Source organism: Panthera uncia (genome assembly GCF_023721935.1).
Source record: "Panthera uncia isolate 11264 chromosome B2 unlocalized genomic scaffold, Puncia_PCG_1.0 HiC_scaffold_24, whole genome shotgun sequence".
NCBI lineage: Eukaryota > Metazoa > Chordata > Mammalia > Carnivora > Felidae > Panthera > Panthera uncia.
The window spans coordinates 107,101,440-107,128,376 of NW_026057580.1; the positions used below are offsets into that span (position 1 = coordinate 107,101,440).

The 26,937-nt window shown below is 45.1% G+C and overlaps 1 protein-coding gene across 3 annotated transcripts in view; it reads right to left on the minus strand.

The window, feature by feature from the left end:
• The window catches only part of CNKSR3 (CNKSR family member 3), an 84,965-nt gene extending 58,451 nt beyond the window's left edge, over positions 1 to 26,514 (minus strand). The window contains exon 1 of one of the 3 annotated variants that reach the window (XM_049653127.1): positions 26,228 to 26,514. In XM_049653127.1, the coding sequence (XP_049509084.1) occupies positions 26,228 to 26,279 (52 nt within the window). In that variant the 5' untranslated portion in view covers positions 26,280 to 26,514. The remainder of the gene's footprint in view (positions 1 to 26,227) is intronic. The other 2 variants (XM_049653125.1, XM_049653129.1) reach the window with 2 other exon arrangements.
• Between the last annotated feature and the right edge of the window lie 423 nt (positions 26,515 to 26,937).

Sequence of the window (26,937 nt, forward strand, 5' to 3'; positions counted from 1 at the left end):
AGAAGATAAATCATGTTCATAACCTCATTATGTCCCACAAAACCCCAGTTTCCTGGAAAGCCAGAATAAAATAGTCAACTGGGTATGTGCCATCGTGTCTAGAGATTATGATCTCTTTATAAAGCCATGACATGGCCTCACCTCTTCCTTCTACTGCTTATTTGATAACGGTTCCTATAAAAGATCTAAGTGACCAAGAAAGTCCATCTCTCCTTAAGAATTTCCCTCCTTAAGTCAGCAAACGACAGTAAAATATAAAAGACCTGGTGCCTTCAAGAACAGAGAAGATTAGGAAAATAGGCACATATTGCCATGTGCCCTTTATGATTGCATCATCTTTTTAGAGTTTATGAATTTATGCATGCGTACGTTTTGGGTTTTTGTTTTTGTTTTTTTTTTTTTAAGAGACCGGACTACCAGGTTCTGGTCATTTTCAGAGCACTAAAGAAAAAGAATGACAGCAGGTGGCTGGCAAATTGTCAAGCCAATAAGGCATCTTCCGCCTTTGTCTAAACAACACGTACTGAGGTCATAAAGACAGCATTCCAGCGGCGACTGCTGCTCCCGGGACAGTTGCTATTGCACTTCGGGGAGTGGCCACAAAGGCCCATGGTCTGTTGGGGTTCAGCAAGCTCAAACGCACAACACAATTTTAGTGAGTTTATCATCAATTGCTTCCCATGGTGTGAGCAACTCATGAAAGCATGAAAACAATGACCTACCTCTATCTCCCTTCCAAAGGGTTCCCTTCATCAATTCTGAGTCCTACTTCTCAGCATTGAAATTCAAAGAAGTGACCTTGCCCTTCGGGTCAAAAAATCAACCAATCCCTCTTAATCAGGCTTTGCCAAATTACGAAGCAAGCTGTGGAGGAAGGTACAAGTTCCACATTCTCCCTGTGCCTTGGAGATTTCAAAGACTGTATATCAGGCCATCTTCCACTCTAATACGATCTTGACATTTAAAAAAAAAAAAAAAAAAAAGACCAAATGTTTGTTTGAAGCAGAACAGGTGACACGGTAATAAAGTCTCATGGTGAGAGATCAATTCTCTCTCATCAGGCTGACCCAAGATATTTTGCCAGGTGCTGGCCAGCCTGCCATAAAACATCCTGAATCTGCTCTTCAGCACCAGCCTGCGTGGGCCATGATACCCTCCTGTTCCTAAGAGGTACCCAGATTTTCATAGAGCCATTCCTAAATGACTGATGATTTGAATGAAGTTTAACTGCATAAAAATTACTTCTAAAATGTTTGAGGTTCATTTAAATAAAATGACGTGGAAAGATCTGTAAAAGAGTATTAAATGTAAAAGCAAAGATAGGAATCAGATTCAAACTACCCATGAATCCATTTATATAAAAGAAAATAAATTACCTACGACTATGTATAAAAATTTATGTAAATATCTAGGAAGGGCTCTGGAGGTGCTCACACTCAACTCTGGAAAAGGAGAGGGTTTGGTAGAGAGAGCAACGGTCTTTTCTAATTACCTAGGGTTACATTGTTTACATTTTTCTTACAAGAAAGTATTTCTATAGTATTACTGGACAAACAAAAATCAAATCTGTAGGCAACAGAAGGACAATGGGGGGCGGGGGAAATGTATGAAAACAAATCACATTCTTTGGCTCCCAAACATCTTATCGGAAAGGACTCTGCATTAATATTCTCGTGCTTACCAAGCTGCTCCACAAGGCTGCATCTCGGCCTGCGTTGTGAGCGGCAGCTGTTTCCTATCACTCCTTATCTGCTTCCTTCAAGGCCGTGAAAACTGCAAGGCAGCTCTGTCTGGTTCCAGAAGCTGAACTTATAAAACCGCGTCCACACCTTCACCCCAATGGCATCTTGGGAGGAAGGGCAGGAAGGCCCCAGATAGCAACTTGCTGCCTTTATATTTCTGGGTCTAAGGCAGAGTATTATTCCCGAACCTTCTTCCCTGATACACCTAAGCCATTGTCAAGGAGCCTCTAGGCACCTGACAGTCCACACTAGTCTCGGCCTCTACCTAGTCATGACAGCCATCATACCCAAAGACATTTAATGTTCCTTGGCCTAAAAGAAAACAGAGGGTTACTGATAAACCTTCAAGCACTTCTGAAACAGGCTGGAAAAAGAGACAATGTGAGTACAATTTATTGATTTCCACAACTGGCCATGACCCCACTACCAACTTCATCCTCCAGCACTGCCAACGGACAGTTTTTAGTTTCCTAAGTCTCTTCACCTAGAAGGCCCCACCCCCCCTCCCCAACAGGCTGGAAAACTCCCCTTTATCCCATAAAACCATCCTCAAGCAACTGTCCCTTAAACTGTGTGTGTGTGTGCGCGCGCGCACACCCACCCACCCCTCCACACACACGCTGCATTCTGTGCTCCTAGACCTGTACCCATATCCATTACTGAATGTCCCAGACCATATTTTGTAGTCATTAGTGCTGACATCTCTCCTGCTGGACTGGACGCTCTTGGGCACTGGATCTCCACAGCTGACCCTGAGTCTAGCACATCACAGGTGATGAATACGGGCTTACTGATCTGGACTTCAGTGTAGACAGGACAAGGACTATGAAGCCCCACACTGCACCCGGCGGGGGGGGTGGGGCAACAAGGCTATAAATGAACAGGACTGGGAGCCGGGATGTGAATAGGGTGACTCTGGGAGAAGAGTATGATCACAAACGTTCTGGACTAGGTCCTGCCACTGCAGCTTGGCTGTGTTAACTCTCTGGGCCACCATTGCTTTAGCTGTGAAATGAAACCATTTATTGGCTCAAATGAACCTGTATGTGGACTGCATAATCTAAGGTTATCACCATCGCTCAAAATTACAGCTAGTGATGGAGAAACACGTGGAAATCAGAATGCCAGTGCCACAGACTGAAGAAAAAGGCCCTCCTTTGTTATATTCCCAGAAGTCAAAAAATAGCCCAATTTTCCTAATAAACAGGCCATATTCCAGTTCACAAACCTAAATAGGATTAGAGCTCAGCACCACTCAACACCTCCCTCTTCTTCACTCCAAGGAATCCTTCTGGTCTCCCTGATCTCAAACCTGTCAGGATCTGCCCCCATACCTTCTCCCAAATAAAATGAATAAAAATTTCAAAATAAAAATAAAGTGCTATGATTTTGAGGCAAAGACATCTGTTGCCGATTTAAGCAGCAAAGGAATACTGACAGCAATCCTGGGTCTTTAAGGCTTGTAAACAGACAGTCAATTAGCCACACAGGCCTGCTGGCTCGCCTGGCCGGATTGCTTCAGGCCTTTGGTGGGGATTTTTAGCTTGGCTCACCACCCCTGCTTTCTTAGCAAAATTGCCAGTTCCACCAGTGACAGTGCTACCAATCAGCACGGATGTTGCCTCTCTTTTTATCGGATCTTCAATGGATTTTTTAAATCTTTTAAATTCGGTGTACAAGTTTGAAAATTGACAGCATCTAAAATACACCGTGCATTAAAGCATAAGCAGCAGCTTGCATCTCCCTACACAGAATTCTAAAGCTGTAACGGGGAAGGGGGGCACCTGGGTGGCTCAGTCGGATAAGCGTCTGACTTCAGCTCAGGTCATGATCTCATGGTTCGTGGGTTCAAGCCCCACGTCGGGCTCTGTGCTGACAGCTCAGAGCCTGGAGCCTGCCTCGGATTCTGTGTCTCCCTCTCTCTCAGCCCCTCCCCTGCTCATGCTCTGTATCTCTCTCTCTCTCTCTCTCTCTCTCTCTCTCAAAAATATCAACGTTAAAAAAAAAATAAGCTGTAATGAGAGGGTGGGGAGTGGTATGGATAGATATGTCACAAATATATTTTTTGAATACATAAACGTAAAATAATTAAACAAATGCAAGAAGTTGAAAACTGACCTAGAAGAAATTATGTGCCAGTTTCTCAAAAGAGAAAGGGATGTCTTTGGCTAATACAGATTTATTCAGTTTTAAGACAACTTTTCTACATTTGTCACTGCTGAAATCCTGTGCCAGAGCAGGTACACATGGATTAAACTACAAACACACCTCTTCCCTTGCCTCCTCACAAACGCCTTACCAAAGTCTACTTGCTCTGTAAACAAGCAAATCAGGCAAACCCTTCCGCTTTTTATTTCACACCCCATGCCTCCCAAAAGTTGACACCAGGTATGAGTCTTGCTCATAAACCCAATGACATAGTGTTTCATGTCACTCCAGGACCCTCTCTGCGACCTGTGGGGACCATCCTCTCCCCTTGCACAGGGAACCTAAAAGTCCTTTGAGAAGTTTGTGACTTTCTAGGATTCTGAAGTTGAGGGAAGCAACTCTGGTTACTAAAGAACATAAGTAAATCACCATCCTGATAGCTATTCCCACAGTGCTTACAGGAGCACATCTTACGAAATAACTTCTTGGCTCCTAAGAAGAAACCGGGCTGGTTTTCTTAACTGGGCTTGGTGAGACGGAGCGCCTTCCACTGGGGCTGTTGAGCCAGATGATGACAGAGGACTATTACTCAGTGGAATACATACTACACCGAGGAGGACACACCCAAGGATTGCTGTCACCCCACCGGTTATCAAAAGCCCCACTAAAGCAGGCAATGTAGTAAGTCGAGGACATTAATTGTGACACCACACCGGCTTAAGAGGTCAGCCTTTGGCAACAGCCTGCCCTCTGACTTTTAATGCTTGTACTCGACAGATCACTGCTAGCAGCTGTCAGCTCTCAGAACAATCAGTTAGGGGAATAACCAGGGGGAGAGATTTAAGAAATCATCCACACCTGGGGTGCCTGGGTGGCTTGGTTGAGCCTCTCATTCTTTTTTTAATTTTTTTTTTTTTGATGTTTATTTATTTTTGAGAGAGACAGAGCATGGGCAGGGGAAGGGCAGAGAGGAAGGGAGACACAGAATCTGAAGCAGGCTCCAGACTCTGAGCTGTCAGCACAGAGCCTGACATGGGGCTCGAACTCATGAACCGTGAGATCATGACCCGAGCCAAAGTCAGATGCTTAACCGACTGAACCATCCATCATGTACCCTGAGTGTCTGACTCTCGATTTCAGCTTGGGGTCATGATCCCAAGGTCGTGGGATGGAGCCCCTCACTGGGCTCTGTGCTGAGCTTAGAGCCTGCTTGGGATCCTCTCTCTCTCCCCCCCTCTGCCCCTCTCCCCCACTCATGTGCTCTAAATTAGAAGAAAGAAAGAAAGAAAGAAAGAAAGAAAGAAAGAAAGAAAGAAAGAAAGAAAGAAAGAGAAAGAAAGAGGAAGGAAGGAAGGAAGGAAGAAAGAAAGAGGGAAAGAAAGGAAGGAAGGAAAAGAAAGAAAGGAAGGAAGAAAGAAAGAAAGAAAGAAAGAAAGAAAAAGAAAGAAAGAAAGAGGAAGGAAGGAAGGAAGAAAGAAAGAAAGGGAAAGAAAGGAAGGAAGGAAAAGAAAGAAAGGAAGAAAGAAAGAGGAAGGAAGGATAGAAGGAATCAAAAAGAAAACAGAAAAAAGAAAGAAAGAAAGAAAGAGAGAGAGAAAGGAGGAAAGAAACCATCCACATCTTAAAGTTTAGGAGGTGGAACCAGCATCCCCTCTATTCTATGCCATTTTATATCAATACATCCCCCAAAATATCCAATTTTCTTTTTGCCCTTCCTCACACTGAGCTGTAACTTACCATTTGTAAAAGGCAGCATGTCTGTGTTTAATTCGAAACGGTTCTGTTGGAAATGTGAATTTTTACCCAGGATATCCCTGTAGTCTATGCACCCAAACAACGGCTAGAGTATCAAGCACTTGCTATGTGCCATATAGTGCTGTACTGTGGTACCTGCCTCACCTGCATTATCTCACTTACCCCTCAATATAAACCCTGAAAATTTGGTAACAGCATGACCCAAATTTAAAAATAAGCAGGTTGACTACAACAATGGATATGACTTAACCTACGTCACACATCTAGCGGTAATGGGTCCAGACGTCAGCAGTCAGCCCTGGTCTTAACCACTATGCATTATAGCAGCCACAAATGTTTCTGAATGAGGAATGAACCACACACACACAAATGTACACAACCATGGGGGGGGGGGGGTTGTCGGAGAAAGGAAGAGAACTATGAGTGAATGCATGAATACATCTTCCCTTCAGGCAGAATCTTTAAGAGTTAAACAATTGTTCCTCTATCGCAGGGCAATTAACTTCAGGCATGTGCTCCAACCTTCACCCAAAGCAGACAGGTTCCACTGAGTGCCAGGATTTTTCAAAGTCAATTCCAACTTTGTTAGAGAGACTTGAGGGTTTTACCTTCCTCCCTATCAAGTGTTTACCAAAGACCTTTATTGTCTGGCCCCAATTTGAGAAGATAAAACAGACACCGTCTCAGACCATCTCAAGTGCAAACGTTAATCCCATCATTTAGCTTTAAGATGAAAATGATCTTCTTAAAAGAGAAAAAGAATGTTAACTGCATTCATCAAACCAAAGCAAACCAACCAAAGCGACTCTATTCCTAACATCTCACAGCAACAATATGTCACGTTCATTATAATTTTGGATCTGTAAAAAGCAAACAAACGAACAATTACAATAATAAGGTCTATAGTACACAGGCTGCTTTTATAAGATAGGATAGTCTTATAATGTCTTTATAATAATATACTTACACAGTTATTACCAAGATGATAATTATCTGCCTTACTGCACAAAATTGTTTTCAGATCTTCTGATGACAATTAAGTCATTATAAAAGACAGATTTCACCTCACTGATCACTTCCAGGAAATCTCCCACAATTGCATTTAATAAAATAGATTATCTTAGAACCTTAGATTTCACCCTGAATTCCTAAGGTTGCTTATAAGCATTTATACTTTTTCTTTTGTTAATAGTCAGTCTTAGGAAATGCTCCTTTTCTCCTTGATTAAAACATGATTTTAGGAGACGGAATTTCTATGGCAGAGCTGGAACATTACATTATCTCGAGTTAAAGTTAATTTTTAAACTGGAAATACGATAAAGGGACCAACAACCATGTTACCTTAATTAAATATTTTTGCAATATCCATTCTAGGGCTTAAAAAAAAAAAAAAATGAAGGAGAAACCCAAAACACGCCTTGGGATAGGAGACACAGCCACTGATGCAAAAAGAAGTTATAAAACAGAATTCCAGGTTGCTAACGCACACAAGAGAAGGATGTTAAATTGGTTAAAGTAATAGATAATAGATGTGCTACAAACCATCACATACTCAGAATTGCGGGGGAGGTAGGGGGTGGGGTGGGAAGAGAAGCAAAAAAAACCTGGTTTTTTAAATGGTAACTATTAAAACACTAAAATTTTACCTTGTCAAATTATTTTTAAACCACGTTCCACTGAATTAGAATTGTGGACTGCTAAGGATAGAAGCTTTCCCAGAACTGAGTATATGTTTAACCCTGGGACGATGTGGCAACGTCAACCACCCACAACAATCTGGGAAACAATGCGAAGCAAGAGAAGGGGCGGCCACACCCTTCAGAGGTGGGTTCTTACTTCGGTTTCTCATCCAACCATAATCAAGCCCTATTAGTTTTAAGTATAATCTCAATGTCCTTCCAGAGTTCAGGACCTCGGAGATGAACGCCCAGGTGGCGGCGCCTGGATCTGGTACAGCAAATGTGATTCATCTGGGCCTGGGTCTGAAATGTTCTGAGTCTGTATTTTCAAGATGTAGGTATAAATTGCATCATGCTAAAAGTCAGAAAGGGAGGAAGAGAACAGTATATCTTAAAGGTGGAACATCCTTCTGGGGTTGGGAAGGAAGTGATTTCCTAACCTTTGAGTGAGATTTCTGACCACTTCTGGATAATAAATTCCTACAAATGCTAAGCTATGCTTTTTGGCTCACCCCACCGGAGTGAAGACTGAATATATAAAGACTACATTATAGGCTGAGCTAGAAACAATCATCAGTCATTAATCAGCCATGGGCAGCAGACTGGAAGTGATAACACACAGAACACCCACAGCTCAAGGTATAACTCCACACCACACTCCCCCCCAAAGCACTTACTTCCTCTGAGCTCAGCCTGCCCCACCCAACTCCCAGGCTCTGTTCCTCTCCATTCCTCACAGCCTTCCCTTTTCTCTCCCACCACCACCAGACTTTGTTTCATCAAGTCCGTGTTTTAGCAGTGCCTCTGTGTGTTGACGAAGAGTTTTCATGTCTCCTTGTGCTAAAAACCTGACCGGTTTCACAATTCAGAGATCAAGGAAAATAAACACCCAGGAAGTCAAGTAAATTTTCACAGAGAGCATTTAACTGAGACTTCTTGAAATTCAGGGACTCCCCTACAGTGGAGGGACAAGTTCACTCTGGGTCATAAACCCAGTATCATGCTCTGTTCCAGAAGAGTCAAGTAAGTGCCTCTGCAACAGGATCCTGAATCAAATAACATACAGGATCCTTAAAAAATATAAACACATATATGGATAGTTATACGTATATGTGTGAGTACATATATATATGTATGTACGCATATATATGCACACACACACACACACACACACACATACACACACAGATATTATGTATGTATATACAGGCACATGCACTTCCTCCAGAATAGAAGGCTACTCAAAGATCTTAATTTCTTCATTTGTTTCCACCTGCTCGGAGGCATAAACAGGGCCCTCGTAATCTATTCCTCTCCCCAAATACAAACCTCTCCAACCTCATCTCCTTCCACTCAACCTCCTGATAGGTACAGCACAATCAAGTTCTTTCAGTAGCCAGTACTTAAATGCCTGGCTCTCTCTTGCCTTTCAGTTTTCTGCCAAGTATTTTCTTTCCCCTCCCTAATCCAGGCCGGGTTACCTCTTGCCCATACTACAGGTCTTGATTTGAAAGTGGCTTTCTCCAAGAAACCATTCACGCATCACCCATTCAAACCCGAGTTAAATACTCCTCCTCTGCACGCCTAGGACACCCTGTAGCTTAAATGCCGATGGACTGGTCTGTGTGTTCCCCTTGACAGAAAATGTCAAAGACACCAGGGATCCTTTCTTGTTCACTACACCTATAAGAGATATTATAAATGACAGGGTTTCAATAAATATTTGCTGACCTATATGTAAAGTTATTTGGTTTATCTATTGGCACCAGTTTTCCTGCTAACAAATTGCTTCCACCTATGGGCTGTGACAGACATTCTTTACATATTATTTTATGGCACTCTGAGTATTTCAGACAAATCTTACGATATATGAAGGTAAATGATCAGCAACAGGGAATTCTCCCAAGGTTTAGGATCCATCCATAACAAATCTTTCCTACCTAAATGGGTTAACTAGGGAATATCACAGAACTCAGGTAGCTATTTACTCTCATTTCCAAATTTTCATTTCCAAAAAATGTGGGGAAAAAATGGGGAAGGGAGAATTTCTGCTGAATAACTCTTCTCTATGGAAGCCACAGTAGACAGTCATTCACTAAGTGAATGGCTTTGTTAGTATTAAAATAAGAGATTGCATCATCTACACTGTACTGTTATCCAGCTGGCATAACACGTCCCAATAGATCAAATAGCTAGTCACCAAACAGTTAACTATTTCAGAATTTGGGTATCGGTTTTAAAGAATTAAATTAAAATGCATTCAGTACCTCAGTCATACTGAGAACAAACCAGAGCTGTGTTCTTTCAGGAAGCGGATGGTCTCTCAGACATCAATTCCTCTTTTCCATTTGTTCTTGGACATACTCAGACTTCTGCTGCCATCAACGCACTGAAACTACCCCGGCCGGTCCACCCATGTCCTCTATGTGGCTCACTCAAAATGCTGGTCAGTTCTCTGTCCTCCCCTCACCAGCCTGGCCCAGCTGACTATACTCCTTCCTTCTGGGAACACTTTCTGCACTGGCCACCAGGGCCACCCTCTCCTTGCGTTCCTTCTACTTACTGGCAGCAACTCCACAGCAATCTTCCTGGTCCTGGTCGCTCATCTTCCAGACTTTCAAAGTTTGAAATACCCCAGGTTTTCTTTTCTCTTCATTTGTCTTCTTTTGCTCATTCATTTGGTGACCCATCTGGTCTTGAACCAGTCCCCACCACCCCATTAATCCAAACACATATCCAACTGCCTACTTCACTTCACGAACACACACTGCAAATTTCAAATCTGAGTATTCCCTTAACCATCTCCTCCTTCCAACTCCCCAGGCCAAGTACTCGATGAGTATCTTCTTACACCAATATCCAATCTCCCGATTGGCCTTTCAGAACACCTGGAACATGGCCACCTCTCACAGTGGCCACAGCCACCATGGGGTGCCAGTGTCATCTTTCACATGATTGGTGTCATAGCATCCTGTTCCTGATTCTACCCGTGTTCACTCCAGTCTTCTCAACACAGCAGCCGCTGTAACCTTAAAATGTAAATCTGATAGCGCTCCTTGGCTCAAAATCTACTGGCTCGCCAAACACCAAATTAAAGCCGAACATACAATATATATAGTGATCTCTAAGGCTCTGCACCAGCTGGTGTCTGATCTCTGATCTCACCTCCTGCAGCTCCTCCCTTTGCTCACTCTGCTCCAGCGGCTCACTCTAGCCACCTTGCCTCACCAACACGGCAAGCACTCTCCTGCCTCGGGGCATTCGCACCTACTGTTCCGTCGGCCCGAACATTCCTCCACCCGTCAGCCTCACTGCTCACTGAAATCCTTCCCTGGTCACTACAGTGAACACTGCATCCCCATTCCCTTCCTGCATCCACCGATGCAGCCCGTCGCCCCTCCACGTCCAGGTGCTACAAATTTTACTTACATCCTGTCTACCCCCACTAGCAGAGCAGCTCCAGGAATATAGGAACTACTGTCTACTTTGCTCACGGTTGTATCCGCAGTTCTTAGAACAGTGCCTGGCACAAGGCAGGCATTCAATAAATATTTGTTGAATGAATGCATGGTGACTATGAAACCCTCGCTACACTTGGTGGGAATATCCGTTAACGGGACACTCTAGTGAACAGACTAAGAGTTAGTTCTATTTCTCCTCATGTGGCCTAGGAATACAGTACTTCATCAAAAACCTCATTTCTAGAACTAAATAATGTGAAATACAAGTGACTTCATTTCCGAATACCAGGTAAATGGAGTTAGTACTAATATAAAAGTCATAGATGGGAAATTAGCAAGTTTTAATAGAAATATCAGCCACATAGAACACTGGGATAGATGGTATTAAAAAAAAAAAAAACAACAACTACCATTTTATAGCTGGCCCTATTACACAAAGAACTTATTAACTTTACCTGAGGGAAATCGCAGAAAAAAATCACACCTACTTCTTAAAGTTGGTTGGGTCAACGATGAATAAGAAAATGGGCCATATCGTATCTGCCCCCACCTTCCCTTTAGTGCCGGGCCCTTAAGAGCCCTACACACCCTTGGCTCTCTCCAGGTTGGTCTTTCGAATCACCCACTTGCTTTGGCAACGCAAAGAAGGCACTGATCTCACGGAATCGAGCTCACGCACCCACACAGCAATTGCAACCAAGCATGTCAGCCAGGACTGCTGATACTCGCTAAGCATTGGACGAAACTTGAGGAACTACTCCAAGATGAATTTTGCATTTATCAGCACTGATTTTGTATCTCCATTTACATGCTATCCTTGTAGGACTCTAATCTTCTCTTTTATTTTGCATTCCATACCTTCTAATGAGTGGTACAGAAATAATTCTGGGTGTCATATTCATGTATATTGCATCATTTCACACTCAAGTATGAGAACCTAAATTTCAGCTAACACTATCCAATTTTAACACGTTTCATGTGCCAAGCTGCATGATATTTACACCTCATTAAAACATGAGACAATCAGAGTGCTGTAATAAGAGAGGGCACCGTGTTTTCTTAAGGGTTTGAATCATGCAAGACGTTGGTACATCATGCAAGATGCATCTTCTACAAACTGGATGAGTTTTTGAAGCTGGTATCTACAAGGTGTGCTCACCCTTGAACCTGCAAAACAGCTCCTCCCAGAATTCAACACATTTTACTGGTGCTTCCCTGTGGAGTCACTGAGTCACAAAACCCGGACATTGAAGTCCCTTCTACCACTCACACATCAGACCCTGCTGGGGCTTCCAGATCACTCTTGGGCGGTGCCTCTCTCACCATTCTTTTCCCTCCTTTTGTTCCCAAGCCCTCATTTCTAGCTCAGGCCTCCCCAGCCCTCCACCCAGGACCCCGAATGCCTGTAGAGCAGGTCTCTTAACCCCTAATCACTCCTCCTCCTCCTTGGAGCCTTCCCTACTTCCTACAGTTCTAGCAGCAACACGCCTCCATTCAAACCCTTCTGTAATTTCCCCAGTGAATGAAGAACAAAGTTCCTAAACGTCAGTGGCTCTCAAACGGTGGTTCACAAACCACCTGCAAAAGACACCGGGGGCTGTCCACTACAAATGGGACTCTAGGCCCCCACCATGAACCTACAACATTAGCAAACTCTCTGGCAATTAGGGCCACGAACCATCTGGTCCTTACCAGAGGCTCTTATGCCCACTAAAATCTGAGTGCTCTTGAGTCTTGCAGTCATACAACACGGCTGGACACACCTGGCTGTGCCAGACAAACCAGCCCACACAAGACTGAAAAACAAAAACTAAAAAAACACAGGCTAGCTATTTGAAGGTAACAGAGAGCTGCCACGGCAGCCAGGACTTGAGAGGTCAAGATCCCGGAAAGACAGGAAAATGAGTCCAACATTCTCTCCCACGTTGCTCTTTGCAGCTTTTCTGATTCCCAAGCATCCTGAAGACAAGAGGCCACACAGAAAGTAGCCATGGCTTAGAATACGAGAGAAAAACCATTTGATTATCTTTGTATGTACAAACAAGAGAATAAAAGCCACCTCTAATTCTATTATCCTGAGACAACCAATGCTGGCATTGTAAATGTATTTCCTTCCAGTCTCTTCTTTTAATGTATATTCTCATAATCTCAGAATTTTAACTTATGAGAAAACTAGAACCTAAAACCATGAAGTGATTATCCAAAGGCTACATCATCCCTATTAAATATACTTGAAAACTATCTTTCCCCATTTACAACAGCCCAATCACATATGTTTAAAAAGAAAAGAAATAGGATGTTCTCCAGAACTTTTTTTTATTGGTTGGTAAATTATAGGTTAAATTTAAGAAGGTCAATTCAAATCTTACTGTTCATAACAAATGTTTTCCCCTTGCCCTCGTGACTTATTACCAGCCAACTTATGTTGGTATCCACCAAAGAGCAGCTAGGTTGAGAGGTCAGGTTCTGGAAATCAAATATGTCTTGATTCAATCCCCATTTACTCATTACACAACCTCAGAGAGGTCAGGGCCTGGTGTTCTTAACTCCAAAATGAAGACCATAAAAGTGCCCCTGTGAAATAAGCATTCTGAGGGCTAAACGAGATAATCCACAAAAACTCCCCGGCAAAGACCTAGCGCGTAGAAATCTCAATAAACACCACCTGGTAATGGCTGCCTCCTTACCAAACCATGACCTTCTTGACAACAGGCTTCATTTATATCTAGCTCATCTTTTTGTCCCTAGCATAAGGCAGAGTAACTGGTACGAAAAAGGAAATAGATAGATAGATAGTTAGAGACAGATTTTTTAATCTGTTAAGAGGAAACTAAGGGTTGAAATAAAAACTTAATGAACATTTAACATAAGGTTATAACGAATATATTATGTGTCTGTATATACATGCGTATAGTCTTTATACTTATGTTATGTGTTAATACACACATATACGGACTATTTACTTACAAAGCAAACCAAAAGATTCAAATATTCCATAATTATCCCCGAAAAATTTGTAGATTTGTAGATTGCATTTTGGAGTGAGTTCTACCCCGGTGTAAGTACTAACACTAGTGCTTTTCTTGGTTTTTTTGTTTTCTTTTGTTTCCCAATTCAGAGCACCACGAAATAGAAAGACCTTAAGTCAACTGACAACTTACTAAATCAAACAGGATCCCACAAACTAGCACAAAAATTTGGAACATATACCCTACTTTGAAATCCTTCTGTACAAAGGAATGAATTTATGTATGAATGAACTCTTTCTGTACAAACAGAAACAGTTCCTGTCAGGAGCCAATACCGCACAGCCAACGGCAAAATAAACTCAATCAAGAGAAGCCACATTCCTTTTTCACACTGAAGAGGAACTACCTAATGGTCTGCTATGCCCAATAAGGCATTGGTATTTTTGACCTAACAACACCTCAATGGAATCACACGTTGCAATGTTGGGAATAACGGAACTAGTTAAATGGCAAAATGAAATTACGGGTAACCAACGGATTTACTAAACAGCTGAAGAATTACTGTGGAGCTAACCGTATTCACATCTTACAGGTATGTTTCTCACCTGGGCAACTAACACCTGACCGGAGTGGACCACAGAGGGAATGACAAACTGACCCACAGATATATTTTGTTTGTCCTCTGCCAAAAAAAGCCTGTGAGCGGTTTTCTAAAAACTGGACAATGTCACATACAAAGCCAGATCTCCAGCTTCATTGTGAAACAACAAGAAAAAGCAACGAAAATCAGAAGATCTGGAAACCGTAGGTCTGGTCAGCCAAAACTGGGCAACCGGCTTGTCTTTGGGTGGGAGGCAGTCTCTACAACTTTCTGCCTTCTTCTCACATGTACTCCTCCATTTCCATTCCCGACACTGCCTGCCTGCCCCCTGCCGTCAGCTGTAGTTTGTAACTCTTGTTCCAAGTCCCAGTGCCCACCCTGGTCTTGAGTGTTCATTTCTGTAGTGTCTCTTCTAGTTTGGACTCTCTTGGCCTTCCACAACCGCAGGGGCTCCCGAACCCCACCTGCACGGGTTCAGTGTCCACGTACTAAATGAAAGAGCTCTTCACCTTGATCTTCAATTTATTTGCTGCTCTGAGTATTTCTCTCGTCTGCTTTCCTTCCCTCACTTCTCTTTGCATCTGCCTGCGCTGTTCAAAGCCAAAACTGGAGTGCTAAGTGAGAGAGAACAACTATCCAGCCTCTCTCTTAAGATGGAACGGGGGAAGGGGTTACATTCTGCGCCTCTATTAGAGCGAGGTCTGGAAATTCCACACAAAACCTAAACAGGTCCCTTCAGACCCCGAAACATTCCTCTCCTGTGTTTTCCTAAGGCTGAGCACTCAAAGAGGTCCACAACAAAAGGCTCCCAGGGCCTGGGGTGGAGCAGCTGGCTAGGAGCCTGCAGGGATAGCAACTTCGACTCTCCCCCGCCCACTCTGGAAAGGACACTCACAGACAGAGGTACCGTAACTCATCCACTGAAATACGCAACAGCCGTCCCTACTGGAAAAGCTCTCCTTCCTTACTCATCACTCTGTACGAGTCAAAAACCAACTGTAGACAGGAATTATGGGGGACAGTCTGGTTTCTTTGTTTTTGTTTTTGTATGCGCCGCATGAGTGGTACGGACCAATGGTCCTCAAATTTTAGCCGGTACCAGAATCTCCTGAGGGACCTGTTACCATGCAGCTTCCCGGGTCCCACCCCCAGGGTGTCTGATTCTGTGCGTCTGGGATGGGGCCCGAGAATTTACATGTGCGAGTTCCCAGGTGATGCAGATGCTGAAAACGTAAGTTCAAAAACAGTGATGATGCGATGCTGGGGGACCCATGCGTATGGGGCTGGGAAAGGGTCTCGTGAAAAATCTCAGCTTAGAAATGTCGGGTGTCAGGTCCAGTATTCCTATACTTATAGGTGCTCATCACGTGTGCTGATTGGACGGTACCCGACAAGAATGGAGAATTCCAAAACGGAGGTGGTCTTCACAGATCAGCATTATAGAAGTTCTCCAACCTGGCCCAGGGGTACTCATAACCAAAGCGCTTCATAATATAGGTCTCTAGACATCTTCCTCACAAGGAGGATGACTGTTGTTTCCACAGACACTACTCACAGCCACCTCATCCGTGCACAGTGTGGGGCTCCAGCTGGAATCCTTGTTAAAGAGGTGCTCACAACATCAACAGCTATTACATGAAGGCTGGTCCACTCTACGTGGGAAGCTAGTTTTCTTGTCTGAAGGATCACATTCAAGGCAGTGTGACTTGACTCTCTTTATAACACTGTGATGTAGGGGCGCCTGGGTGGCTCAGTTGGTTAAGCATCTGACTTCAGCTCAGGTCATGACCTCACGGCTTGTGAGTTCAAGCCCCACGTCGGGCACTGTGCTGACAGCTCAGAGCCTGGAGCCTGCTTTGGATTTCTGTGTCTCCCTCTGTCTCTCTCTGCCCCTTCTGTGCTTCCTCTGTCTCTCAAAAATAAATAAAGACATTAAAAATACTTTTAAAAAAACACCGTAATGTAAAATTACTCTGGGAACATAAAAGGCTATTCAATTAACACAGGTTAAAGTGGGAAGTGCGTGCGTGCGCGCGCGCACACACACACACACACACACACACACACACACACACACACACTGCTAAATCCAAAAGCACTGAAATTTCCCCTCTGCTGCAAATCTCTGAAAATAGGAAATAGAATGTTTCCTTTCACTAAAAGGTTTTCCTCAGGAAAGCATGATTCAGATTATCATAATCACCGCCTTTTCTGATAGATAACACGTAGGGGTTCTCCTCTAAAAGGGCTGACAGATTTTCTTCTGGGGGGGGGGGAAAGGGGAGGGAAGGGAGCATAGGTATGTGTAGCAACCTTCCAGGCTATTCTCATATAAGCCTACCTACCCTCATTTCTCTGACACTCTACCCTACTGATAAGTAATGCATTAAATGTTTAAAAATGAATTCAATTCTTACCTGTTGAAAATCACTCAATACATCATCTATTCTACCAAAAATATGATGGCTTTCTTTTCTAAAGAAAATTAGGACAGTCTTTCAATGGAGCAAAAATATTTTAAATCAGATCTATCTACAAGTTCCTTTGACTCAAACATTTTTTAAGTTTTCCTACAGAGAGCTTTCTAGTTTTTACAACCTACTGATCTGCATTCTAAGGAACTGTTTTGCTCTAATAAACACAACTGCATTTGCCCTTCTGATCCCAGGTTAAAAACTGTTCAATCAGCCATTTGATGTCAAAGAAAACAAACTAGGCTAAGTCCACTTTCACAAAACCCCTATTCATAGATGAATAAACAGCTTCAGAAACTGTAGCTCCCAGCAAAATGTGCCAGGAAAGAACAATACTGGGAACAAAGCACGTGAACGCAAAAAGACAGATTTCCTCCTCTATTTAAATGACAAGAGAGTAATCAGGATGAGGGGAGAGTAGGAGCTCTCCTAACCCCAGGAGGAAAAAAATGAAAAAAAAAAAAAAAAAAACAACTCACTAATATACCTCACGATTTCAAATATAATTTCAAAATGATCTACCAGTGAACCAATTCCATCTAGAACTTGCCCTCTCCAATGCTGGAGCCACCAAAGCCTTAGTCCAAAACACCATCATCTCTAGAATGCTTTCCAGCTGGCCTCCCTAAATTTACTTCTGCCGCAAATCCAAATCAGATTTGTTACTCTCCTGCTTTCCACAACAACTAGGAAAAACTGCAAACAGCTGACCAAGATTGAGGAGCCCCTCCATGATCTGGCCTCTGTGTTATCTCTTACCCCCTCTCTGCCCACCACCCCACCATCCTTGTTCTTCATGAGGCCACCACACTTCCTTTCCTCAAACACTCCAAATTCATTTGCACCTCGGGGCCTCTGCAACAGCTGTTCTCTCTCCCCCTCTAATTTTCCAATTGTTGGTTCCGTCTCATCATTCATGCCTAAACGTCATCTTCTCAGACAGGCTTCCCTGATGACACCATCGAAAGAAGTCCCCCACCCAATCACTTCCCTTCATAGCTTTACTTTCTTCTTTGCACTTATCAGTAGTATTTTCTCATTCGTCTATTTTGTTGTGGTGGTCATTATCAGCCCCATAGTTAAAGCAGGGGTCTAACTCATCCCTGAACCTGGAACACAGCTGGATTTCCAGCACCTACAATATGTGGAACTTGGTAGGTCCTAAGTAATTATTTGTTGAATGAATGAAGAAATACTTTTTACAACAGCATGGAACTGTCATCAAAATAAGTATTCCTTCTGCACTGTTGCTCCTAAGCTCTTCCCAAGAAAGCGACTACAAAACCATTCTAGGATACTCTCTAAGACCTACAAGGTCCTCAAAAGAGGTGAAGGAGATTGTCCAAGGAAACATGAGGAGAAGACAGAAAATGTAGTTAATTTAACAGACCACCTGTGTACTATGGAATTGTTGTGAGTTATTAGTAAGCATGTGAAAAGTGACTATCAGCCACAACAGTATTATATATTCAAACGAAAATAATCCAATTATACTATATATTAGCTTGGAGTTATTATGGATTAATCATTAATAATAAGCATATGAACATATATATGCCGTGCATTCGCTATACTGCCTCTTTTATTTATAACTAAAATCCTATGTGTTGGTTATTATCAGTCCCATTTTACAGATGAGAAAACTAAGGCAGCCTTGAAGAAGAAAAGTTACATACCCAAGCTTTCAAACCAGTTAGTGTTAAACACAGAACATGAATCCAGTTTTATTTTACTCCAAAGCCTATATATTATTCACCATAGCTGCTTGACATTCTCTCTCAAAGCAATTAAAAGGAAGACACTATGAATAATCAAAGGCAGCAGGAAATGTGTGTGTGTGTGTGTGTGTGTGTGTGTATGTATGTCCCTGTGTATGATTCTACCAAATAGAAATGTTAATTATACCACATAGACAAAAAAATGCAATAGGACACTCAAAATAAAAATTAGATTAGAAGTGTCAAAAGAAGAAATGATGTATTCTATTACTGAGTTGCATTCTGAAACAATACAACACAATCAACAAACTACAATAAAATAAATAGCCGTAAATGTCTCAAATACTAAAAGGTCAGATTCAAAATATGCAGTGTCCTGCTTAAGATGTGTAATTTCTTAATTTTTTTTTTTAACGTTTTATTTATTTTTGAGACAGAGAGAGACAGATCATGAACAGGGGAGGGTCAGCGAGAGGGAGACACAGAATCTGAAACAGGCTCCAGGCTCTGAGCGGTCAGCACAGAGCCCGACGCGGGGCTCGAACTCACCGACCGCAAGATCATGACCTGAGCGGAAGTCGGCCCCTTAACCGACTGAGCCACCCAGGCGCCCCAAGCTGTGTAATTTCAAAAAGAAAGAAAAGGCCTGTGTCCTAGGAGTATAAATCCTAAGGGGAGAATCAGGAAACACAAAAGTTAGAGGCTCTCTGGAGCTGCCCCTTCCCACACTTGTCGAGGAGAAAACAGTACCCACCTTGGCCAGAGGAGAAGACAGGTATAGAGGGAACAACAGAATAGAAGCCTGTGGAGTCTGGTCCCAATTCCTGGCCTTTGACCTTGGGCAAGTGATTTAACATCTAAAAGCCAAGATGTCCTCATCTGCTACAGAGATATGCCTTCACGGAACATCTCTCGGGCTTGTGAAAAGACGCAAAAAAGAACAAATGTGGAGGAGCTGTGCAGAGCTTACATAAACAAAACCTGCCTTATTTATTAAAGGCCAAAATGATGGCTAAGCCTGGGGTGAAAACTCTAGAAATATCACGAAATGAGAGTAGAGAGGGAAATCAAGGTGAGAACACGAATGTCCCAGAGCCGGAACCCAAGAGGCTAGGAATGGTCAGTCAACACTGGAGGCAGCGACACAGAAGTGTGAGGCAGAGAAGACAGGCCCCCACAGCTCTCTGCGATGATGTGGACGCAGAAAGGCTCACCTGCGAGCCTCGGGCACGAAGAGGTCACTCCCAATCTCAATGGAGACAGACGGAGACACCTGGCCTTGGCACAAGACACACTTTTAAATTATGAAAACTTCTCTGGTTGTTCCCGAAATAACATTCTGTGTCATTTTCTACCAATTATGCAATCTCCCCTGGGATCTACTAATCCTGACAAACCCCTGTGTGGTCAGAGACTATAGGACCGGCCACAAGCCCACCCATCTTCCAATGTCCCCCTGGCGATACTGACAAACTTGAGCCACAGCGCCCACCGACCACCTCACAACGCCCTTCTTTTGAAAAACACAAACACAAAAACAAAAAAATGTTGTTACGAGGACCCTTCGAGGCCCAAAATGTAGGTAAGAAATCCCAGGGGAAGTGTCTCACTTAGTTTGCAGACAAGGACCCGATGCTGTTGCCAGATGGTGCTTATGAACAGAAGCACACCCCTGACGTCACCTTTTTGCTTTCAGTAAGTGGCCAAGTGAAGCATCCTCAAACGAAGCACCGTCCTTCAAGGACTTAAACAAAACCCACGGAGCCCCTGTCGGGTCGGAGAGCAGAACCCAGCAGCAGAGTATAAAAATGTGCTCGCGGCCACGTGCCCGAGCAGTGCTCCTTGAACCATAATGAGCACGCGAGTCACCAGGAGATCCTGTTAAAATGCAGATTCCGATTCAGCAGGCCTGAGCTTCTGCATCTCTAACAAGCTCTCGGGCGAGGTGGCCTGTTGGTCATGGACCAGGTGCCAGACAGCAGTCAACACCCGACACCACACGAGCCCTAACGCCGTGCTCGCTGGAAGTCCAGCTACTGTTTTTACAAAGTTGAGAAAACACAGTTTGGATTTCTTTACCCAGAGAAGGTTCATGATACTGGCAAGAGACATCTATCGCTCGGCCAACCAAGAATCTTCCCGATCTGCTGGCAAGTCCTGCCCTGGTTCCTCGGAGCGGTCGACAAATGGCAGGGAAATCTCTTCAGTACTGACTGGTGCCCCTGAATGGTAGGAGTCAACCCTCTGACAGACCTGACCGCTCAGAGAGAATAATTTATGACCTGCAGCTATAGAATAACAGAGAGGAAGCAATAAAAACGAGTGGTAATTTACAGAGAGCTTACGTAAGACCATACAATCAGGGGTAGGACTGGGACACAGCCCCCAAGTTTGATTCCAGAGCCCACACTCACCACTGAACTCCACTGCCCTGGTGCAGGCCATAGACACGATGAAGTCGTGGAGGAAACAAGAGGGCTGTTGAGCCCCGTCACTTATAAATAGGGGACCCTGAGCAAGTTCTCTGTCTCCCTCTCTCTGCTTTAGTTTCTTCATCTTTACCATGGGTTAATAATGGTTTGTATACCTCATTGGGTTTCCTGAGAATTGAGTCCAAACAAAGCACTTAGCATAGCGTCTGACACATAATAAGTGCTTCAAGAAGTGTTTTTCTATTATTATGAGTAAGATAACTCTATGGCTGGAGCCCAGGAAATAGACCAGGACCAGGAAGTGTACGCAATAAAGTGAAGGGTTTCTGACCTCTGAGGGAGACATACAGCTCTCGAAAGGACCTCCCTTTTTCACTGACCACAGAGGCTAAAGGGAAAAGCATAACCTAATTGAAATCAGGGTTATGGGAGGAACTGACCTCTAGCATGACGGCAGCAGCAGGGGCCTAACGGCCTAACACTGGAGTTGACCTACAATGTACCCGATCTCTACAGATAACACTGAAATTCTAGCCCCTCCAGGACCAAACACAGACAGACACCACAGGGAAGAACAGTGTATGTGGCCAGATTACAGAGAATGAGCCAATGTCCTGAATCCCACAGGCTCAGACCTTAAGCAAGAAACCCCCTTTACTCTTGGCTGGTGATGGGGAAACGGTGCCCATGCAGAGCCAGAAGCTGGCCAAAGAGACTTCTGCTCTGCAACTAAAGCTGGGTCATGCTCCCTCAACACACTTATTGAGAACCTGCCCATTCCATGCCAAGCCATGACCAATGGCACTTATGGGAGAAACCAGTGGTCCTTCCTCCTTGTTAAAGACATTCCCCAATGGCCTGAAAACAGAAACACCACTTGGGTAGCTGCATTTTACCATGCAACTCCTAACATTTAAATCAAGCTTAGAGGGGCGCCTGGGTGGCTCAGTCGGTTGAGCGTCCGACTTCAGCTCAGGTCACGATCTCACGGTTTGTGAGTTCGAGCCCCGCGTCAGGCTCTGGGCTGATGGCTCAGAGCCTGGAGCCTGCTTCCGATTCTGTGTCTCCCTCTCTCTCTGCCCTCCCCCCATTCATGCTCTGTCTCTCTCTGTCTCAAAAATAAATAAACATTAAAAAAAAAAATTTAAATCAAGCTTAGAGACAAAAGACTTCATATAACTTACAGTTTTGACCAGAGAAAGTTTACCAGGAATGAAAATAGAACACTGTTTCTAAAACAGGACTGACCCACGAGCTTGACAGAAGTAGGAAATTATGACATGTATCCTCCTTTGAGAACTAAGCTATAAAGATCAGTACATATAAATTACTGTGTGTTAGACACCACTGGCTTAAGTTTACCAGCATCTATTCTCCCCTCCTTCCTTATTGAACAAACTCCAATTTTTTTCAGGGCCACAATGTACCCAACCGAAAAGAACTATAGTGACTGGCCTCCCTTGCAGCACGAGGGGGGCTGCATGATAGTTCTGGCAAGTGAGACGTAAGCCAGAAGACCTGGCTCCTAGCAGTCTTTTGCCTCCTCTGGGTCTTCTTTCTCCTGCCTGGAACAAAGCGGGCATGGTCCTGGAGGTGGAACAGCCACCTCGCCACCTCACACTAAGGCATTAAGCGTGAGGATGAACTCCACTTGTGGCACCACGTGCTAAGAACAGCTGAACAGGACGGCAGAAGGAGACCGGGCCTCTGACCGCACAGCAGAGCCCCCGCGCGCTCCTGAATTCTCCGTCTCCAGGCTTCATTTGCACGAGAAAATCAACGCTCCCATCTGGTTAAACCCCTGTAAGTTGGGTTTTCAGTGGTGCACACCTGACCCTACTCTCACCTGATACACGTTGTAAAAGATCATTTGCTTTGCAAAAGCCTTGACTGAATTATTTGAAAGACGAGGTGCCATGAATTGTGAATTAATTTGATTTACAAATAACCCTCCTGACATACACCAAATGGGTAGGATAAGACACACATATCCCAGACAACTCTCCTCCGTTAACATGATTTTAAGAACTCACACCGTGAGAATCCTGGAGGTCTGGTCATCAATGTGGTGAAGACTCTGAAAGTCCTCTGGGAGTGACCCTGGGAAGAACCCCCTGAGAAGATGAAGTAAAGCCAAAGCACGCGGAGTCAAATGCTGCCGTCAGTTCCTTAGGTACCTAACCTTTCTGTGCCTCAGTTTCCTCAACTACAAAATGGAAATAACAGTTCCTACCTCAAGGGGTGGTTATGCAGTATTCAATGAGTTAATACTCATACAATGTGGAGACCGGAGCCTGACCTACCGCTGGGATTTACTGAGGATCTACTAATATCATGATAAAATTGGTGACAGTATAGCTAAAGACTAATACAAATAAAAATTATAATAATAAAAACCAAATGAATTAATACATTCTATACGCATAAACCTTTCTTCTAATGCATGCACCTGCTGAATAGCGTCAACATGAAATCAAGCTGTGAATTGTGGTCAGGTTTAGACAGGGTTAAATCCAAGGTTTTCTACAGGGCTCACAACCACCATACCATACTCATGCAATACCAAGAGTGGCAAAGTCTACATGAAGAACTGCTTATCAGTAAGTAGGATGTATTTATAAAGTGGGGGGTGGGGGGTGGGTAGAGATGTTAGCAAAGACAGCTAAAAATAGGCGCATAAGCAAACAAGTCTGCAGAAGCCAACAGTTGATTGAAAAGTCAATACTTTGACAGCATTACTATGAGAAATATTCAAGTAATGCATCACGCAATTTGGGAGAATGTAGCCTCTTGTGTAAGCGTAAGCCACACTTGCACTTTTTATCTTTCCTAGATTCTAACACGGAAAGTACCCAGGTCATTCTATGAAGCTGTACTTAAGTGTCCAAAAGGGCACAAGCATTCTGTATAAAGTTGCCACATGCTAACCACAGGTATGTAACTTAATCAGTAGCCAGAGCTCCTGATACCAAGGTATTGAACTGCTGATAATTGCTCTTTCAGGTCAGTAGGAAACTTTCTCTAGATGAAAGCAATCTCAAGTCATAACGTCAAGGCAACTGGAGACCAAAAACCTTTTAATCTGCTCTTCCTTTTTAGATGCTAAACAAACATAACAGGATGTGAATTTACACTTCTCCCAATCCCAAGAGACCCCCCCCCAAAAAAAAGACACCAATCTTGAGGGTGTGAAGATCTCACTCCATAATCTTCCTGTGTGCCTGTTACCATTTTTCTAGTTGTACATTATCAAGTACGCTGGCAGAAGCTGAAGAAAGCCAAAGAGCGATAAACTGTAACCCTTTCTGTACCCCACGAGCAGTACTGTCCAACAGAAGTATACTGCAGGTCACAAATGTGAGTCACAGGTGTAATTTTCCATTTTTTAGGAGCCACAATTAAGAAGATAAAAATAAACGGATGAAGTTAATGTTAATCATACATTTAATGCAATGTATCCAAAATACTCACTTCGGCATGTGGTAAGTATAAAAAACTGAGATAATTTAAATTATTTTTTTACACCTCGGCTTCACACACATGTAATTTTACACTTACGACACATTGCAATTCTGACCAGCCCACTTTAAGGGCTTAAGAGCCACATATGACCCTACAGGACAGAACGGCTCTGGAGGTCAGAAGCCGCTGAAATCATCCTTTTCTTATGCTGCTTCTATAAGGGACACCAAGGGAAAAGAGACCAACCAACTGCATCCTGGCAGGTCACCAGGTGGGGAATCTGGTGGTGTCCTGGAACAGGGAAATACGCCCTACTTCAAAACAGGGTCTGGGAATTTACAGCTTTGAAGTTGCGTTTTGTGCCAAGCCCTGGCAATGCTCTTTACTCCTCCCCCAGGCAAAGCCAGTCACCAATGCACAAGTATGTGTTGTTTGCATCCTCGTTTTAAATGAGAGCCCTGGAAATTCTGGTCCCTGGACAAACCTCTTCTCTGGAGACACTGTATCCCTCTCCTGCTCCACTGGGATCAGGATACCCCACTGATGCACGCCATGTGTCCCATACAGGGAGGGACACCCATTCCCACGTGGTCTGTGTGTACTTGGCAGGCATGGGAAATGAGATGTAAGAGATGACCAGTTTCCTTCATGCCCCAGCCATGAGACGGTCTGAAAGGCGACCTGATCTTACCAGTATTACCTACCTCACAGGCTTACTGTGATCACCAAAGGCAATAACAGAGAGAGAGTTCTTAGCAAACTGTAAAGCGCTATACAATTCTAGTTAGTATTATTGAGAAAGGGCACCATTCCTCACCTGGAAGAGCAGATAGAAGAAAGAAAAAAGAAACAGTAACTTGAAACAAAGAGATGTTAAGCCAGGGGTGGGGGGGGGGGGGGGTGAGGAACCCATAAACACAGTGGTTGTTCTTGCGGGCTTTGTTTCTTTGGAAGAGTAGAAGAGGCTTGAGAAACCTCCATCACTCTTCCCTGGAAATCTTGGGAGGCACTAAAAAGTAAGCCAGACCGCTGGGTAAGAGCTTCTACCCCCGCTCAGTCACCTATGACCGCCCCACCCCGCTGCTTTTCCTCGTCCCAAATACCGTACAGCTCAGGACAGTGATTCTGAACAGATCGCCTCTTCCCAGGGTCTAAATGTGGCCTAGAAATGCAGCGCCACAGGGGGTCCTGGCACCTTGGAGCAAAAGTCACCGAGTCCCGGGGAGTCTGGCTCAAGGCTTCTCGCCGGCGGGAACGCCTCCGCGTTGGCTCCGGTGCTGCCCTGTCGCCTTCTCCAACGAAAACACAGAGGCTCGGCGAGCCGCCCTCGTCTCCCTTTACCTGTCCAACCGCCCCGTCACGCCTGCGAACTACTCCGAGCGGGCAGGCGGCATTTACGAGGTCCGAGGGGAGTCACCCACACAAAGGCGCCTTGTGCCTCTCCGCTCCAGGACGGGCAGCCTGGGAGCGGGGCACCGCACCCCGGCAGGGAAGGCGCCCCCAGCCCGGCAAGTCCCGAGATACACCTCCCCCCCCCCCATAGAAAGGCCATCTCCACTCCCCGGCTTAATGACGGGGCTCCCCTCGGCTTGCCACAGCTCGCACCCCAAAGGCAGGCACAAGAGCTAGGGGGTGCACAGGCCACTCCGAAGAAGTTTGCATTGCCACCGCACTGCGCTCTGCACGCGTCTCGCCCGCTGGAGCGGCTGAGCACCCCCAGACCCCGGCTCCCCGCCCACCCCATCACTGGGCCGGAGACGCGCCCCACCCCCCCGGACACGCTCACCTCTAGTCCAGTCCACCACTTGTTTGGGGCTCCACTTGGTCACGGGTTCCATGGTAAAGGGCTCTGCTCCCAGCTGGGCTAGAGTCGGCGGTTAAAGTCTGGCTACCAGGGCCGGCTGCCCCTTCCCGGGAGGGCGCGCCCCGCGGCTGGTCCCCGCGCGCCGGAGCGCCCCGTCAAGGCTCCATGGCCGCGGTCAGCGGGTCATCCCAGCGCGGCTCAGCCTGGACAGCGCGGTCCCCTCCCCGGCACCCGGACGCCGCGCGGCTCCTCCTCCAGCTGCCACCGTCCAGCTGCAGCTCCTCCTCCTCCCCCCCGCCGCCGCCGCCGGGAGCCCGGGCACAGCTGCCGCTCCGGGACGACGGCAGCTGCGGGGACGCGGGGCCGCGACCCCAGGCTCCCCTGGCCTCGGCTCGGCGCGGGAGCCTTCGGGCCCAGCTGCTCCCGGCCGCTCGACCGCGCCGATCGCCGGGACCGCTTCCTCGGGTTCTCCGGCCGCGCGCTCCGCTCCCCCCTCCAGCTCCTCCTCTTCTGCGGCGTGCTCTCCCGGGGTCTCAGCTCCGCGTGCGCTGGCGTCCCCGAGCCTTCCCGGCCTCAGGTCCCACCTCCTGCGCCTCCCTCCGGGGCTGGACTTGGGCTGGGAGGAGCGCGGGGCCGGCGCGCTCGGGTTACAAAGTTTCGGCTCCGGTCGCTGCTCTCGGAATAAAAGAGGG